The sequence below is a fragment of the Eulemur rufifrons genome, chromosome 3 (assembly GCF_041146395.1).
Source record: "Eulemur rufifrons isolate Redbay chromosome 3, OSU_ERuf_1, whole genome shotgun sequence".
Taxonomy (NCBI): Eukaryota; Metazoa; Chordata; class Mammalia; order Primates; family Lemuridae; genus Eulemur; species Eulemur rufifrons.
This window is the reverse complement of record NC_090985.1, coordinates 29,236,016-29,254,229: the sequence shown is the minus strand read 5'-3', so window position 1 is coordinate 29,254,229 and position 18,214 is coordinate 29,236,016. Positions and strand designations below refer to the sequence as shown.

General features: G+C 44.8%; 1 protein-coding gene across 1 annotated transcript in view; it reads right to left on the bottom strand.

Annotated features, from left to right (window-relative positions):
• Positions 1-18,214, bottom strand: part of FAM135B (family with sequence similarity 135 member B) — a 283,291-nt gene that overhangs the window by 70,376 nt on the left and 194,701 nt on the right. The window contains exons 6-7 of the mRNA XM_069465957.1: positions 13,466-13,639; positions 8,256-8,382 (exon numbers count right to left, since the gene is read on the bottom strand). Coding sequence (XP_069322058.1) covers positions 8,256-8,382; positions 13,466-13,639 — 301 coding nt within the window. The remainder of the gene's footprint in view (positions 1-8,255; positions 8,383-13,465; positions 13,640-18,214) is intronic.

The following is an 18,214-nucleotide window of genomic DNA, read 5'->3' as shown; positions in this document are numbered from 1 at the left end:
GACATCTCCCATCGTGCCTACAAGTATTGGCAAGGAGCAAGGAGACAGATGGCGATGTGGAATCAAGGCAGTTTGCAGTAAGGAAAGGGTGGTACGTAAGTAAGCAACACTGTGGACTTGCATGAAAAGCCCATGTTCACTGATTTAAATGGCTCTTTTGGAAATGACAGTGGAATTACACTGGATTTATATGCAGACTGATGTAACGTATTGCCACATACTCGAAGCCCATCACATAGCAATTTGCTATTTATTTTGCAGGATTTTATTAAATCAGACAATCATGTAAAAGAAAAATCTTAAATTTTATCATTTTAATGGGGGGAACAAAACAGCATTTGTTATCTTAGTTCTTAAATTAGTACAAGTTATTAAATACAGTTGTTTAAACTATAAAACATTTTTTACTTTAAATAACTATTGTGTTTTCATGTTTCCCTGGTAACTTCTTTTTTTATTTTTTTAAATTCTAGTAAGAAATTTTACTTTGAGATCTACTCTCTTAATAAAATTTTAGGTGCAAAATACAGGATTGTTAGCTATAGGCACAGTACTGTAGAGCAGATCTCCAGAACTCATCCATCTTGCATAACTGAAACTTTATATCCGATGAACATCAACTTCCCACTTTCCCCCTCAGCCTCTGCCTATCTCCATTTTTCTACGGTCTTGTTTCTATGAGCTTAACTATGTTAGATATCTCAATAAGTAGACTCATGTAGTATTTGTCCTTTTGTAACTAGTTTATGTCATTTAACATAATGCTAAAATTCATATGAAACCACAAATGACCTTAAATAGCCAAAGCAATCTTGAGAAAGAACAAAGCTGGGGGCATCACGCTTCCTGATTTCAAACTGTATTACAAAACTACCATAATTAAAACAGTATGGTACTGGCATAAAAGCAGACATATAGGCCAACTGAACCAAATTGCAAACCCATACAAACTCACCAAGTTGTAAATATTACGTATGTCAATCATACCTCAATAAATTGATTTAAAAATAATAAAAATAATAATAATAGAAATCCTAGAAATAAGCTTACTTATATACAGTCAAGTGATCTTCAATAAGGTAGCAAGGATACAAAATAGGGAAAGGATAGTTTCTGTAAAAAATGATGTTGAGAAGATTAGATATCCACACCTGAAAGAATGACATTGGGCCCATATCTTATAACAGACACAAAAATCAACTCAAAATGGATTAAAGACTTAAATGTCAGACCTGAAAACATAAAACTCCTAGAAGAAAACATAAGGGGACATTCACCTTGAAAATCAACTCTTGAAAACATAGATGAGTGGAATGACACCAAACTAAAAAGTGAACCTCAAAGAAAACAACCAATAGAGTGAAAAGGCAACCTACTGGATGGGGGGAAAAAAACTATTTATAAAACATATATCCAATAAGGGGTTAATATTGAAAATATATAAGGCACTCTTTCAACTAAGAAAACAATAAATAAATAACTCCATTAAAAATATGCAAAGGACTTCAGTAGAAATTTATCCAAAGAAGACATACAAATAGTTAACAGGTTTATGAAATGATACTCAACATCACTAATGATCAGGGAAATGCAAACCAAAACCACAATGAGATATCACCCTACACCTGTTACGATGACTACTATATGAAAAAAAGAAAAGAAGCCCTGACAAGAATGTGGAGAAATGTGAACCCTTGTATACTGTCAGTAGGAATGTAAAATAGTGTGGTCACTATGGAAAACAGCATGAAGAATCCTCAAAAAACTAAAAATGAAATTACTATGCAATTCAGGAATCTCACTTCTGAGTATGTATCCAAAATAGTTGAAATTGGGGTCTCAAAGAGATATTTGCACTCCCATGTTCATTGCAGCATTATTCACAGTAGCCAAGACATAGAAACAACCTGAATGCCCTTCGACTAATGGATAAAGAAAACAAATACACACAATAGACTATTAATCAGCCTTAATAAATAAGAAAATCCTGCCACCTATAACAACATGGATTAATCTGGAGGACGTTTTCCTGGTAACTCCTGCTCCTTTCCAGGTATTTAACCTTAAAGCATAATATTCACAAGAGGCAACACTGGTGCCTCTTGTATTCGGCTACTCCATCCATGTACAAATGTCCATGTAGCACATTCCAGGTGCATGACAACATGCTGCCACAATGAGTGTCAACAAAGCCTGGGACCAAACAGAGGACTTCGATCTAGGTTTGTATCCTTCTGCCTTGAGGAAATCAACTGGGCTCACTAATCTCTGCTTTTCTTCTGTCTGCGATCAGGAAACAATAATGAGGAATAAGAACAAGTGCTCCCAGGGTTGAATTATGACTTTTGTGGGCTCTAGACACTTTTGCCTTTTGCCAACTCCCTCATCCATGAAACAAGTATAAAATTATAGTTTTATACCTGTTTGTGTAAAGATGAATATAATTTAGAGTGGATCAGATTGTTTTTTTTTTTCTTCTGATTTGAAATGAAATTAAAATGTTCCATCGGTCCCTAAAACTGCTGTGGTTCCTAGGCACTGTGCCTACTGTGTCTGGTGGCTATATCAGCTGTGGTCACTCATCATAGATATAAGAAGATAAAGTATATAGCTTCTCACCTCATTTATTTATCCAGCATTAACTGAGCACCTACAATGTGCCAGCAACTTTAATGGGTGCTGAGGGCTCTAGAAATGAAGATGCTCCACAAGGAAGGGATTGAGGCTCCATTTCCATTGTCCTGTCACTAACTCCTTGCACAGTGCCTGAGACATAGTTCGTGCCTGATTAATATTTTATTAGTGAATAAACCAATGGTGGTGTCTCTGCTCATAGAGATGTCCCAATACAGAGGTAATATAATGACATGTTTAAGTTATAGCTAATGTCTATGTCTTATACATACGACTCTAGATATTCGTGAAAAGGATATGAGAATGTTTACAATAACAAGCGAGGGTATATTCAAAGCAAGGGTAATGTGCAAGGAACCCAATAAAAATGGGGGTGAAAGCATATAAAAAGAGCATGGCTGGGAGAGGGAAAATTTCTTCCTAGGAGTTTGCCCGTGCCTCAGTTTCTCCAGCACCACCCTTTCCTGCTGTATATATACCTCCCATCAGTGCAGAAGGGGCTGTCACGATACAAGGCTCAGCATGGAAGGGGTCTTGTAAAGCTAAGCACATCATGTGCACGTACAGTATAAGCATTACTCACTTCAAGGAAGGTATTGTACAATTCTCTGCAATCCAACTTAAGAGAAAGCTGGCTTCAGAGCGGCAACGTTGAACATTCTCCCAATGACATATGTTCCTCTGTCTGGGAAAACCATCTTCTAAGTCAAACGGAGGATGGGGGGATTCCACTTTGGTGGCCAGAATCCCCATCTCAGACAGAGCCTGCTCTCATAGAACACACTACCCACAACGGGGAGGCACCTGTGATCTCTGCAGGTGAGCAAAGGACCAGGAAGGCTCAAAGTGCCAACTGGGAACAGATCTGTTGGGAAAGTCAAATGCCTCACACTCTGCTTGCCAGTGCTTTTGCTCTCCTGTATTCGGATGTTCTCAGATTCCATGGCATCCAATACTCATTCATTCAACAAAGGCTTCCTGAGCATAGACCACGTGCCAGGCATACACAGGTGAATAAACCAGAAACACACCCCGCTCTGGCAGAGCGCTAAGTCTGGCAGAAGATATAATGGCCCCTGCCCAGCTGTATGACAGGGGAGACATACCTTAACCTCTCTCTGTCTCATGTTTTCATTGTAAAAGGAAATTTGAATAAGTCCGTATGTGAATTGAAGGAGTCCATGCACATCAATGGCTTAACAGTGCACCTTGAGGCAGAGGAGGTGTTCAATACACACACGCATAGCCTATTGGTTCTGTTTCTCAAGAGAAGCTAGACTGATATATCAGGCATGTGCCACCTGCCCCCAACTCTACGAGGCAGTGTCAAGGATATCACAGTAAAAAGCAGCAGAAAAAGGGCAGAAGGAGGTCTCTAGGATGATCACATCCAATTTTCTTTCTACCCCTTGGGAAACTGAGACCCAGAGAGGTCAAGTGGCTAGCCCAAGGTCACACAGCATGTTAATGCTGAAGCCAAGAACAAAACCACATTTAGGACTCTTCATTCAATGTCCCACCACAAGACCACACTGAAGCTGTTGGAGTAACACTTGATTTAATTATGTGGATAAATGAAAGAAAATGATATCAACAGGGGGTTTGTTGGGCACTTTTGACTCAGGCTTTATGCTTAAGACCCTTATAAGCGTATTTCATATAATCTTCTCGCCAACCCTGTGAGCCAGGCATTAGCATCCCCACTGACAGATAAGCCAGAAGCCAATGAGGGCAAATCACCCCCCGACCAGTGCAAAGCTGCTGGTTTGGGATGGAGAAGAACACAAGCCCTCACCCCACCAACTCGAAATCTGAAGGTGTAAATGTCAAAGGTGCAGCAGGAAAGAACAGAGTCCACAAGGGGGAAGGGCTGGGGCCAATGAGAAAGGGACATGGCCTGCCACGTCAGCCCTCACCTCCCCATGATTTTTCATGCCAACCAGCTCATTTTGCTATGAAACTATAGTTTTGTAAATGTCTCTGCAAGGAAAGGCTTATTTTGAAGGAAGCACCTGTTCTCTAATCCTTCCAGCTGATGCTGCAATCTGTGAGGATTCCGATGGTATTTGTTAATGCACTGGGCTTCGCAGGGATTTGGATACAGAGCTCCCGGGGTGGGGGTGGGGGGCGGCGCGGGTGAGGGCAGTGGATTTTATTCTTTGCTTGGCAGACCTTGCCTGGTGGGAAGGCACAGGGTGGGCGCACAGCACTGAATCCACATAATTGGATGGGCCCCAAATGGAAAATGCACAGGAAAGGAATCAAGTCCTGAAAATAACCCATTGAGCTACGTTCCACGAGCAAGTTCAATGCTAAGCACCCACAGACAAGCCATTTTATCTGACTCTCGTAAAAGACAGGGAGGTCTGCTTTGACACACATCCCTAAAAATACCCAAGAAAGAGAAAAAAAACAAAAAAACTATACTGTATCATGTGCCTACTAAGTCTATTTCTGTAATGTTTTTACACATATTAACTCCTAAAATTCTCTTTAAAAGATAGATATTTTCCCATTTCACCGGTGAGAAAATTGAGTTTCCACAAGAATGAAGGAGTTCTCCTGAGTAATACAGTATTTACCACAGCAGGTATTTGAAACCAGAATTTTCTCTCTAGCGCATTACAACAGTCTCAGAGATCGAGTTGGGACTGGCCCATGCTCAGAGGTGTCCTCCCTGGCAGAGTCCGGTGGGCTGAAATGACCTACAGTGTGTCCCACTCCACCCCACCCCGTACCAGGTTTAGGGATCTGCACGGCCTCCCGGGGCTGCCCTGCTGGGCACTCACATGTCAGTGGTGGTGCCCACCGCTCCTCAGCCCCCTCCATTCGGTTTCCCTCTGCTGCCTTAGAAAGCAATGACGGTCTGTGTGGCTTCACTCTCTTGCTGCTCAGCTTTCTCCATGAACATGATTCACACACGTGTACCAGTCAATCATTCCACACACACTTCTTGAGCACTAACTATGTGTGCCAGGCATGCTGCTGGGCGGCGCGGTCGTGGAGCTGAATGGGACGGTCTCTATCCCCACCTACTCAGAGTCCAGTGGAGGAGAGGCAGAGATGCCCAGAGAATTAAGGAGAAAGTATTTCTTCCTAGGGAATCAGAGAGTAGTTTCACAGCAGTGATAGCATCTGAACAAGGTCTTGGAAGGATGTGTAGGAAGTTGTATATCAGAATTTCTTCAATGAAGGCACCTTACCGTAATCATTCTCATGCTCCTCTAGCACCACCAACAGCCCTTAACTTGGGAGATAAGTGTTAAAAGCGCTTTGAACTGATCTGTGACCGCTGGTATTTCCTAATGTCCCAGGCCAAGTTTCCTGGACAACAGGGTCTGAGCGGGCGGGTTTTCAGGTAGCAGATCTACTGGGGAGGCTGTCTGGGACGGCACACGTGGAGGTGTGAGAGAAGGCGGACTGGGAGGAGGAGAAATTGGACTGTGATGTGGTCACAGCAAAGGTTTCAGTCATCCCTTGGGGACCTTTTTGCAGGGATGGTCATACAGAGTCTGCTACCAATAACATCCGCCGCACCCTGGCAGGCTCAACTTTCCACTTGCTTCCTTCCTCACTCAGTTACAACACACTGGGACCTGTGTCAACGCCAAGGATGCTGCGTTCTGACAAGCCTGGTGTTTGTCCAAGTCCTGCATTTCTAAGTCCCTGAAGTCTACCCTCAAGCTGACTCTACCTGGCTCTAAAGTCTACTCCTTCCAAGACACAGAGCCCTGTTCTGGCTTCAGGTTCCCCGTCTCTCGGGAGGGTCTTAGCAGCTCTTGTCTTTGTTCTTCAAGGCCATGAGAACACGTGGCATGGCAGCTTGGACCATATGGAGACATGATCTGGGCAGCTTTCACAGCCAGACCTCCCCATCGGGTCTCAGAGATGGAAAAGGGGATGTCACAGGAGAGTGAGCTGAGTGCATCACCCGACATTCTGAATAGTCTAAGCACAGAGCCCAACGCCCAGGAAGATGAAGCACCTCTTTTGGGGGCTGTGCGAGTGTGGACAGCCTTTCAAACTTATAATGTGGACTCTGTGATGGATAATTTTATGTGTCAGCTTGACTGGGCCATGGGTGCCCAGATGTTTGGTCAAACATTATCCTGGGCGTGTCTGTGAGGGTGTTTCTGGTGCATCTGAACTGGCGGACTGAGTACAGCAGACGGCCTTCGCCCAGGTGAATGGGCCTCTTCTAACCCACCGAGGGCCTGACTAGAGCAAAAAGGCTGAGTGGGAGAGAATTTTATATCTCTTATTCACGGTCTTTGATCTGGGACATCAGCTTTCTCCTGCCTTTAATCTTAGACTGGACCGCAACCGTAAACTACTCTCTTGGGTCTCCAACTTGCTGACTGCAGATTTTGGGACTTCTCAGCCTCCATAATCATGTGAGCTGATTCCTCATCATAAATCTTTTCATGTGTGTGTATATGTATATGTGATTGTGTGTGTGTGAGTGTGTGTATATCTATATCTCCTATTGGTCTATTTCTCTGGAAAACCCTGAATAATACAGGCTAGTTATTTCTGAGCAGACCACTAATAAAAACACACTACCCTGAGAAAGACAAAAAAAAAAATTATCTGAGGGATGTGAGTCCCTTTAAATCATCAGGTCCAGAAAGGCATTTACAGTGTAGCACCAGTCACGTCTCACATACTCTTGAGCTCGATGTGAGCTCAGGCTCTAGACTAACTGACGCCAAGTAGCCGTAAACTGCCACCCACCCTATAGTTCAGCGATGTCCAGCCAATCACGAACCAATGTTACTGCTGTAACCCAATGAGAATTCCTGAAGAACCACTTTTATAATTACCTCCTCTCCTGATGCTTCCTTGTTTTCTTCGAACACTTTGTGCCTCTCTTTTTTTCTCCAGAGCACTCTCCAAGGCAACTTGGAAGTATGTCCCGGGCTGCAGTCCTCAACCTCTGCACTCGAATAAACTCCTTTTAAACTAGATTCTGACCTTGTTGATTATTTTAGGTTGACAATGTAAGGACAAAGTAATACTGTGTGTGGCCAAAGCCCTGCACATCCTCAAAGAGTAACGTATGTTTCTTGGGACAAAGGAACAGAGGGAAGGGCGGATATGCACATTCAGTGAGCAGCTAGGAGCACCAGGTACTGAGCTGTGAACTTTTCACATATTACAACAGTGGATACACATAACACTCCATGTGATGATTAACCATCAGTGACCCCACTCTACAGGTGGGAAAACTGATGCTCAGAAAGTGAACAAAGGAGAGGTGGAGCCAGATTTTGAAACCGGGCATGGCTCAATGCCAGTAGACCTCCTATGCTACCACAGTCTGGGGGAAGCCCTGCATAACATAGCCTCTTAACCTCCAGGGAACCTTACTCTTCCAGGGGACCACACATAAGAGGCACCATATGAAGGACGTATTTCCTGTGTCGACCCCAGGGCTTGGCATTAGGGATGTGTTAGATAAATGTTACAGTGTCACAAGGGAGGATGATGGACAGTGAGAGGAAGACACAAATAAGCAAAGGATCTCTATAGATGGCATTTGACAGAAGCAGGAATCTCAGAGCACACCCTGCAATGTGAAGTTTGCTAGTCGCGGGGCCACTGCCCTGTGCAGACGTTACCTCTGAGGAAGTTGGCTTGCAGTATCCAGCTCCAAAGACCAGGTTTTCCAGAGAAATGATGGACTGTTCTTGCCCCACGTCTGGGCCACCTCTACCAAGCCAGGAGCCTCTTCCTGGACGAGTAAAACTAAAAGGAAGAAAATTGAAGGGGGAGAAAAAGAATGTAAAGAAAGTGATGCTGCCATTAACTCAGCTCCCTCGATGGGTGTTACTGTGGAGCCTTTGGGGTAAGTCATTTACACAGAGTAGCTCACCCCCTGGGGTGTCTACACATGGCATTTTTGGATGTCTTAATGCTAAGGAAGCAACTGGTATGTAAGCTTGGGAGCAAAGGATGCTACATATCCCTACGATGTATACAGAGAAATGTCCACCCTAAATGCCAACAGCACACCCGTGGGGGATACTGAGCAGAGCTCAAGGGCATGTGAACCGAGGGCAGGTGGAACAGGCCACAGAAGGACTGGGAACAGCCCCAGTTGAATACAATCTAAGTCTCGTCTCTCCTCCTGAACCTCTGTTTGTTCTTCTGTGGAAAAGCATAAAACAACATCCACCTCCAGCATCCATGCGAGAGTCTAGCCAATGTCAAAGGCCGTCCTGATCGATTAAGCACTCTCCCTGTCAATGCTAGTGGGGAATATTGTAATCTGCTCAACAGAAAAATATACAGGTGCTACCCAGCTCTGCCATGCAGCGGAAAGGAAAGATCGGCTGCCATGCTGTGACAGCGACTATCAATTTTGGGATGGAAGGAGATTAGGAAAGGCTGTGGGGTTGCTCAAATTTATTTTATTTGGGTTTATGATCATCTTTCTTTCCCTTTACTTGTTTGGCTTTTATCAATTGATAGATCTGTATAGTCTATTTATACTCATTTTTTCCTTTTTATCAGAGCTCTTTTATTCAATATCTTAAGGTTAATTGTTTTGTCACAATGTAAATACTATTTGATAGATATGTTTTCATCCTGTGGTGAGATTTAAAGTCTCTGATGGCAAAGGTCTTGATAATACATCGCCCCAGGTGACATCATCTTCATCTTCGTCATAAGTGTTTAAGAAAAAGTCGTGGGGTGATTTCACCCAAGAGACCCACGTTCCTGCTTAAAATATTGACAGGGAAATTATGTTCTATTTCTGTTTAATTCATTTATTGAAGCATTTATGAGGACCATACCATATGCCAGACAGTGCATTAGGTGTTAGGGTGGCAAGCGGATTAAAGCACGTCCCTCCCCTTGGAGACAATTTATTCTAGAGAGGGAGGCAGACACACAAAGCAACTAATATAATACAAGGGAGGTAAACTCAGACCAGTGGGCACAGAAGAGCAGTTTATAAAACTAACTAGGAAACAGGATGGATAGTCAGAGATGATACACAAGTGGAGTATGGCCAAGTACTGGAGAGGCAGCCAACAGGCCCGTGGGCCAGGGTCCGAAGCCCAGCAGCGCCCCCCCAGGCTGTGTGACATGGGCAAGCTTTTCGACCTCTGCTACCCTGTTTCTCATGTCACAAGGGTGGACAAGAGCACAATAATCATGGCGTCAGTGTGAGGATTCCACAGGATAAGCCAGGGACTCTTCCAGTATAGTGTCAGACAAATAGTAATGATTCAATAAATGCTAGTAGCTATTACTGATAATGACACAGATATAATAAAATATAATATCATTATTCTGATTTGTTATGAATTGCAAGTTGAAGCAACTCTACAATTTAGCTAAACGATGGATAGAAGGAACATTCCAGAAGAAAAGTAGAATGTGTGTGTGTGTGTGTGTGTGTGTGTGTGTGGATACTTATGGCACATTCCTGGGACAGACTATAAATTAATAACTAAAATAACTTGTTATTTGCTTAAGGGTGTCCTCGATTAGCTTTTCTGGTGGATATGAATCCCTCAAGGGAAATCTAACTGAACTCATTTGAGGATTAAAAATCATATTCTTTTATTCAGTCTGGTTCAGTGAAGGTTAAGGGTCTTTTGAGATTAAATTTTAATTTTACACCTGCTTCGTACTGATTGGATTTAACTGATGCTGCAAAGAGCTGCTTTTCTGGAAAAGCTAGTGCCTGCCCCATTTGATAGGTATTTCCCACAGCCTTAAAGGGTTCCCTTTTGTTCCCAGCTACTGTGAGCCAACCGAGAGAATTTCTTCCTGCAAAACCCAGAGAACAGAAGACAGTTCTATTTTTACCCCCATCCCCGGAGAAGTCTAAGCTCTTACTGTGAATTCCTATCTGTGCTCCTACCCAGCAAGGCTGCTGCAGACAAACTTGCAAGAAACTGTTTCTGCCAAAGGTGAAACTTTTTAGTAAGAATTCCTAGATCCCGAAATTTTCATTAGAATAGTATCAGGGCCCCCAGCACAAAAGAAGTGAGGGCTGCTCTCTGCCATTTCAGTTGCTCTAAACACTTCCCCTCTCCTAACTCATCCTCCTGCCTCTGCTCCGATGTGACTCCCTGTGCAGCCCACTCACAACTGCTGGGGTCTCTACAGAACATGGGGCTCATCAAGTTATTCTCCTGCTCAAAACCTGCAGCACTTCCTTCTTCTACAATAAGCAGATTCTCAATTCCTTAATGTGTCATTAGTTACCTTGTTAGCATATAACTCCAATTTGCCCTCCCAAATTCATTTTTCACTGTCACAGTCTCTCATCCCCTGGGTGGCACACAAAGCTTCTTTAGAAGAAGCTGTTTCTTCTAAAAAGCTTTCCCTTATGTCCTTTAAACAGAAGCATGTCTTCCCCATGCTAACAGTTACCTACCACTTATTAGGTGTTTATTATGTGCTAGACATGAGGCCCCCACATCAGGGCTTGGGATATGGTAGGCGCTAAGTAAGTGTCAATCGATTGGATGAATGGCCAAGGGTTTCACATGTACTATTTCACTTAATCCTTCAAACAGCCTTCGGGTATATACTGAAACTGAAGCTCACATGCCAAATCTAATAGAGTTAATGGGGAACTTGGAATTTCAGTCTGGGTCCCTCTGATCCTAAAGACTATCCCTTTATCTCTACCCTACACACGGCTCCCACAATGCTTCACAACCCCTTGGTGTAACAAGTATCACTCCAAATTAGAGTTCACAGCCTGTGTGTATTTCTGCCAAACTCCAGCCTTTAAGGGCCTTGGACCCGATCTATTCATCTCAGAGCTTCCAGGCTTGGCCTTTCTAGAAGTGGCTAATGCTTAGTGACACCCACCTCGAACCAAGCACACTTTTACCAACTGCAACGCTGTTTACTTCATCTAATTGTAGCCAGTCATCACCACTGTTAGTTTAGTATCACACTCCAGTTTTTAAAAATTCCTCCTCATTCATTCATTCATTCATTCATATGTTGAAACAGAGTCTTAGCAAAGTTAGGTGACTTATCCAAGGATCCCCGAAAAATAAACAGTAGGGCTAAACAAGAAGATGGTCTAAACTCCAGCTGGTGACAACTCGCTCTCATGACCCCAGCACCCTGCAGGGAGCTCTGCCTTTCATACCCCAGGCTGTCACCACACCTTTAGCAGCGACAGCCTGCTAATCCCAGGACCCAACCCTCGGCCACCAGCCCTGCCTCGCCAGCCTCACCTCGCTGAGGGCAGACAGACCATGCCCTTGACTCTGCCTTGGGGCCGTTTATTTGCTAAGGCTCAGAGTGAGCCACCAGCTAGAGAGCGTCCTTGGCAGGATACGACTGCTCTCTGCTACTTTCTGCATCCTATTTCTCCTTCTCTTCCCAAGGTCAGGGCTGCTTTCTCTTGTTCCTATAACTATGAATCCTATATTTTCTACCAAATTCTACTAGAATAGCACTGATCATATTATAATATCATGTAAGCAAATCGGTCCACTCCACTGTACTGTGAAGTCTTTGAGGGAAGGATCTATCCAAGGTACCTTTAGATCCCAAAGTAGGATGTGCTGTGTACCTCCTGACACCTTTACTAGAGCACAATAGGCCCACTATAAACATCCATCGCATGAACGAATAAAGAAATGTCCCCAGGTCTCCCTGGTACATGTGTCTCACTCATCTTAAGGACCCGTTTCTGTCCAGGAGCTCAATCAACGTTTGGGCTGTAACATGCCCAGACATTTTTGATCTCAGTTCATGACTCCAGGCTGGCGTGCCGCCTCACCAGCTCTCTCCACCTCTCAATTCCCTGTGCCCTTTGCTCCTGCCATGAGCTCTGACTTTAACTCTCCTGTGGGACTGCCCTCTGTAGAGCCCAGAGCGGCATCAGCAAATGGGCATGGTCACTGGGTCAAGACCTCCAGGGGCCAGCTCCTGGCCACATGGTACGGTTCAGGTCAGGTAACTCATTTCCTGCTCTCTGACCCCAGCAGAGAATAGGGGCTTCAGGCCAGAGACAACAAACTTAGTGAGAACTCAATTCTCCCCCACATGCATTTAAACTCTCAGCACTTGAGGAGCCATCCAGAAAAGGGAAACGAGGGAAGTTTCCTTTCTGAAACTCCACATTGTAAGATTCTATCCCTAAGTATCCCATTGCGCATGTGCAACTTTTGCCCATGCGCACGTGTGATGTTTTGAAATGTGCTGCACGCATCAGGCCGTGCTGGGAGTATGTGTTAATATAAAGACAGCTGAGCACAGCACAGTGCACTGGCTGTTGTCAGCTCTGCTCCTCCACTCAAGGATTCATAAAACGTCAGTGCTTCATGGCCCCTTGGAGATGCTCTGGGAAAATTAACTGATGGGGGAAGGCAAACCACGTAGGTGGATCTTCCTTATCTGAACAAGTAACTTGAGGGAGAGAGAGAAAACTGAGGCCCTCCCACATGCTTGGCACTGTCCTCATTTGGGATTCACTAAGACCTTATGTAGATGGGACACATTAGTGCTACTGTTTGAGAGATGAAATCATGTGGCTCAGGGACATTACAGGACTTCTCAAATAAGGCAGAGTTAGACAAAAGTGAAGCCGGGCATAGAATCCACGTGGTCCCAGTGTCAGCCATGGTTTGTAGATTTTCAGCCCCTGGCTCTCAGGCAGTCTCGCCTTGATGCCTGCTCCCTCACGACTGCCAGTCCTCTCAGAATTTAGGCCCAGAGCCTAAACCTACAGCCTGGGAGAAGCACCCTTGTCTACACTGATCTCCCTGGCAAACCCGACCCTCTGCCACACTGTGATGGACGGTAGCTCCCCACGCCCCAGGGCGGCCTCCTAACTGCATACCTGATCAGGGGCTGCCGCAGAGCCACCAGCGCCGCGTGGATGGTCACGGAGATCACAGACAGATGGAAATAGTCGAACATGACTGGCACCTGGTGGTGCAGACCCTTCCGTGGGTGGAAGTGTAGGCCAAGCGTGCGGCTGCTGATCATGGGTGCCCCGGCCACGTCCCTCAACCTGGAAGGCAAGCAGGTGAGCTCACGTGAGCGATGGAGGGTTGGCCCTGCTGTCCACCAAGCAGGTCTATCTTACAGCATCTCCATGGGCCAAGCACTGCACGTGCATCATCTTATTCAATCCTGCAAATACTCTGCCTGGTAGAAACCACTTTTCCCATGATTGACAGATAAAGAAATCAATGTTCAGGCCGGGCGCGGTGGCTCACGCCTGTAATCCTAGCACTCTGGGAGGCCGAGGCGGGAGGATTGCTTGAGGTCAGGATTTCGAGACCAGCCTGAGCAAGAGCGAGACCCCGTCTCTACTAAAAAATAGAAAGAAATTATATGGCCAACTAAAAATATATAGAGAAAAAAAATTAGCCGGGCATGGTGGTGCATGTCTGTAGTCCCAGCCACTCGGGAGGCTGAGGCAGTAGGATCGCTTGAGCCCAGGAGTTTGAGGTTGCTGTGAGCTAGGCTGACGCCACGGCACTCACTCTAGCCCGGGCGACAGAGTGAGACTCTGTCTCAAAAAAAAAAAAAAAAAAAAAATCAATGTTCAGAGAGGGAAAGAACTCACTGCATATCACACAACTCTACGGGGCATGTCTGGGACAACAAGCCCATGTGTCAGTGATGAATAAGAGACTCTAACTTGCTTCCCAAGGCTCATTCCCACACTGAATCCTTCTGGCTCTCCTTTCCCACACTTCTCTCCTATTCCCCCCAGATGTCCAGACGTCCAGCACTGCACTTACAATTCCACATTGACTGTGTGAGCCTGTGATTTCTATTAGATTCCTACCTCTTAAGGACAGGGACTGTGCCTAATTCATCTTTATATCCTCAACACCTAGCCTCGTACCTGGCATGCTGCAGAAGTCGGTCAAATGTGCGCTTATCAAAATGAACAAGGGCCTGGCTGAATGAATGGCTCCCGGAGCCCAGTGGTTACATAGTCTGACCCATTTCATCAAGGATTTATTTGCCCACTGCTGCTCCAGCATTTTGTAACTGGTGTGCGTCTTACTCCTAAGAGACAAACCAACTTGCAGGCAAGACCCGACAGTGTCTTCTGTTATAAAAATGGGACTGGTTCTTGTCTAAATAAAAGCCAGCCATGGTAGCCGTCAGGAGGACCCAGTGCTAATCTCTGAAAAACACTGTCTTAGGCTCTGTAAGTTTCTCTGAACCCACAGCACACGGGAAACCTGGAAGGAGCCGCTAGCATGAGTAGAGCAAGGAGGAAATGCTCCTCCTTTCTCCTTGGATAAATACTTGGAGCACAGAAAGGTCAAGGTGAAGGAAGGGCGCAGCTTCCCAAGACCGAACCCAAGGGACTTTGCTTCCTTGAAATCCTTGTTGCTTGCATGCAAATGAATGCCAAATAAAAGAGCCAACTAAATCATTGCAGCCCAGTGTGACTCTATAAATAGAGTAGAATAACGGTCTCCTCTTGTACCTGGAAGAAACCTGATGGGGAGGGGGCAGAGAAACTCAGAAAGTCATTAATATTGATACGCATTTTAATTCTGGCAATAATTTATCAAGGCCTTGCTACGAACTGAGCAAGGTATTTTTTCCCTTAATCTGCATGACAATCCTATGAGGTATTTACTAGTATTATTCCATTTATAGAGAGAAAGTAAAATCAACATGAGTTAATTAACTTGTTCAAAGTCACAGGGCAAAGCTAAAATGCCAGACCAGTTCTGATTCCACAGTCGGTTCTGAGTTACTGCTCAATGCTGCTTTGAATCTATTCAGACACAGGCTCCTACCACTCATGGAAATATTACCAGGGCTTGAATAACAGGAGGCTAAATACATGTCAGGGTAGCAAAGATGGCAAAAACTTGTTCATAGGAATTTAAGCCGTATCAGTCGGAATAAAGAACTAAGAATTATGGAGGTGATAACTCTTCTGTGCTCTGAAATGAATATTATCTGAAACGGAGATAAAACTTAGTTCCTGCAGGGAGGGGAGTCTCACTTTAGAAAAGCAGGAGAAACTTGGTAGCATCGAGAGGAGAAAGCCTGGGTTCTTATAAAGAAACCAAAACAAACAAAAAATTAAACAAATAAAAACACACAGAGAAAGAGCCCCGGTATTCAGCCTGGAGATAAAGAGATGGCATGAAGAACATTCATTATCTGAACTGCCATCCAGACTCAGCTTTTCTGGGTGGTTATAAGGAATAAGAGATCAACTGAGGGAAGACTCACAAGGATGAAGTGCTCCTTGAAGTCAAGAATTCCCTGATCAGCAGAACTGCTAGGGCAGGATGGACTATGATGAGAAGGAATGAGCTCCCGTCCCTGGGCAAACAGGGGCTGATGGGCCTTTGCAGAGTAACAAGTACAAAGGCAAGGTCTGGCTGGAACAGGGTTTCTCAACCTCAGTGACGCTGACTTAGGGGACCGATGATGCCTTGTTGTGGAGGTGTCTGACTTGTGTGTTATAAGGTGTTCAGCACCATCTCCAGCCTTTCCTCACTAGATGCCAGTAAATAATTGTGACGATCCAATGTGCTTCACACCATCCCTAAAAGAGGGTGACCTTCTTCCCAACCTAAACTCAGAAGTGAAGCCCTTGCCTCCCTTCTGCTATTTCCCCTCAACTATCCCCACCCAATTGCAACAACCAAAAAATGTCTCTGGACGTGGTCAAATGCTCCAGGAAGCAGAATGCTACGGCCTGCATTGAGAGCCTGGACAAGATGGACTTGAAGAACTCAGCATCCCTGAAATGAGATGCTATGCTTCTCCAAAAGAAGCCAGCTAATGTAGTCATGTTTCAAAACCGAATGTCTACTCCCAGGATATGCTACAGACACTGTATCATCCTTGAATGCAATTTATAAAAATAAAAAAATATGCCATTTTCAATCTTTCTGGGCTCTCGCTTCCTGTTCCTCTTAGCTAATCTTGTACTTCATGAAAACCTCCTGCTCTGATTGTTATTAACTGCTTTGTTATTATGGAAAGGAAATGACACATCAAAGACCGGCCTCACTTGCATCCAGGAAGCCATAAAGTGGAAGAAGACATTTATTCAGCAGGCCATGCCCTTGGCTTGCTGTATATATTCTCTGTCTTAATCTTTGTAAAAAACTGATGAGGTCTGCATTCTATGATGATACTCACTTTATAAATAAGGCTACTGAGATTTATAAAAGTGCAAGGACTTCACCAATATTTTATAGTTTATGAGTACAGACCCTAGATGGTTGAATTTTATACACTTTGGGCCAATCTCCTGTACACAGGCTCTCCTTTAACTGCTGTCTTACTGGAAAGAAGGTCTCATTTGCTCTGTCCACAGTGGCTTATTATTAGACTACTTGGAGGGCCACTTGGAGAATTATTTCTAGGCTGAGTTTGGAACCAATGGCAGGTTCTGTAATCAACTACCGTGGAGCTGCAGACACATGTCTCTGAAGGAAGTGGGCACAGAGAGACAGGGCAGGAGTGATTACTGGGGGAGTGAATGATAGAAATCCCAGATTGTTGAGAGAATATATGAGAACAATGAAGGCAGGGGCCTCACGTCTGAGTTTATAGATTGGGAAGAAGACCAGTCTCTTTTAGTGATTCTGGGTTCATCAGTGTGGTACAAGAACAAATTCTATGGATGGTGTGAAGCAGGTAAGATTTTCTAGGCATTCACTGTCCCACCAGGGAAGCAGCAGATGTGATGAGAGAGGTAGATGGCCAGAGGGGCTGCTGTCCAGATAAAGAAAAAATGAAAAACCTGTGATCTTGAGCCCAGACAGTTTTGCAGAACCATGGACAGATACCTCCACCAGCCCAGCAACTAGACAAGCCCAGCTATACATCAGCAGGTGTGTGTTCTCAATTCCCAGTCACAGTCAGGTCTCTGACACCTCAGTAGAAGTCCATCTTTGGTTCATATCCCCTCTAACTCAACTCCTCCTTTTATGAAACCCCCCATAACAATCAGCCATATTTCAGGGATGGAACAGTCATTCAGAAGAGGGAGAAAGTCCTCAGAGCAAGTCCGAACTTTGAAGGATCCAGTGCTGGCCCATTCCACCAGCGCTGGTATATCAGCCTCTGGATTCCCCAACTGCAGAGGAAAAGGTGAGGCATTTGCTCAAGAGGTTGTAGAGACCAGAAGTGAGGACTGATTTTAGTTTGCAGGAAGTGATCATGTGTGTGGAGATTCTTCTAATAGAGGAAGAAAAAGATTTTCTTCCCTGCACTTTAAGCCAGAGGAAGAGGGTCTTCAAGTGAACTTGCCCTATGTCCCCTAGGACTGAGGGAACATAGGTCCTGGTGCCCAACTCATCCTGCAGAGGCTACCAGGAGAGAAGCTGAGGGTGGCTGGATCAGTCTAAGGAAGAGCAGACAGCTGTGCCGGAGGATTTTCCCCACAAGTGTGGAATGGGGGTTAAAGTGCCTGTGTCTATTTTCCATAGGCCAGATGTGGGTTATTTGGAGAAGTATATGTTCCAAGTAGTTTCCTGTAAGAAATGACTCATGCAGCCACAAGAGGCATCACTATATCAGAGAACTGCAGGGATGGGGCTCGGTGAGGGTCGGAGGGGCTGCCTAACAGGTGCATCTCCAA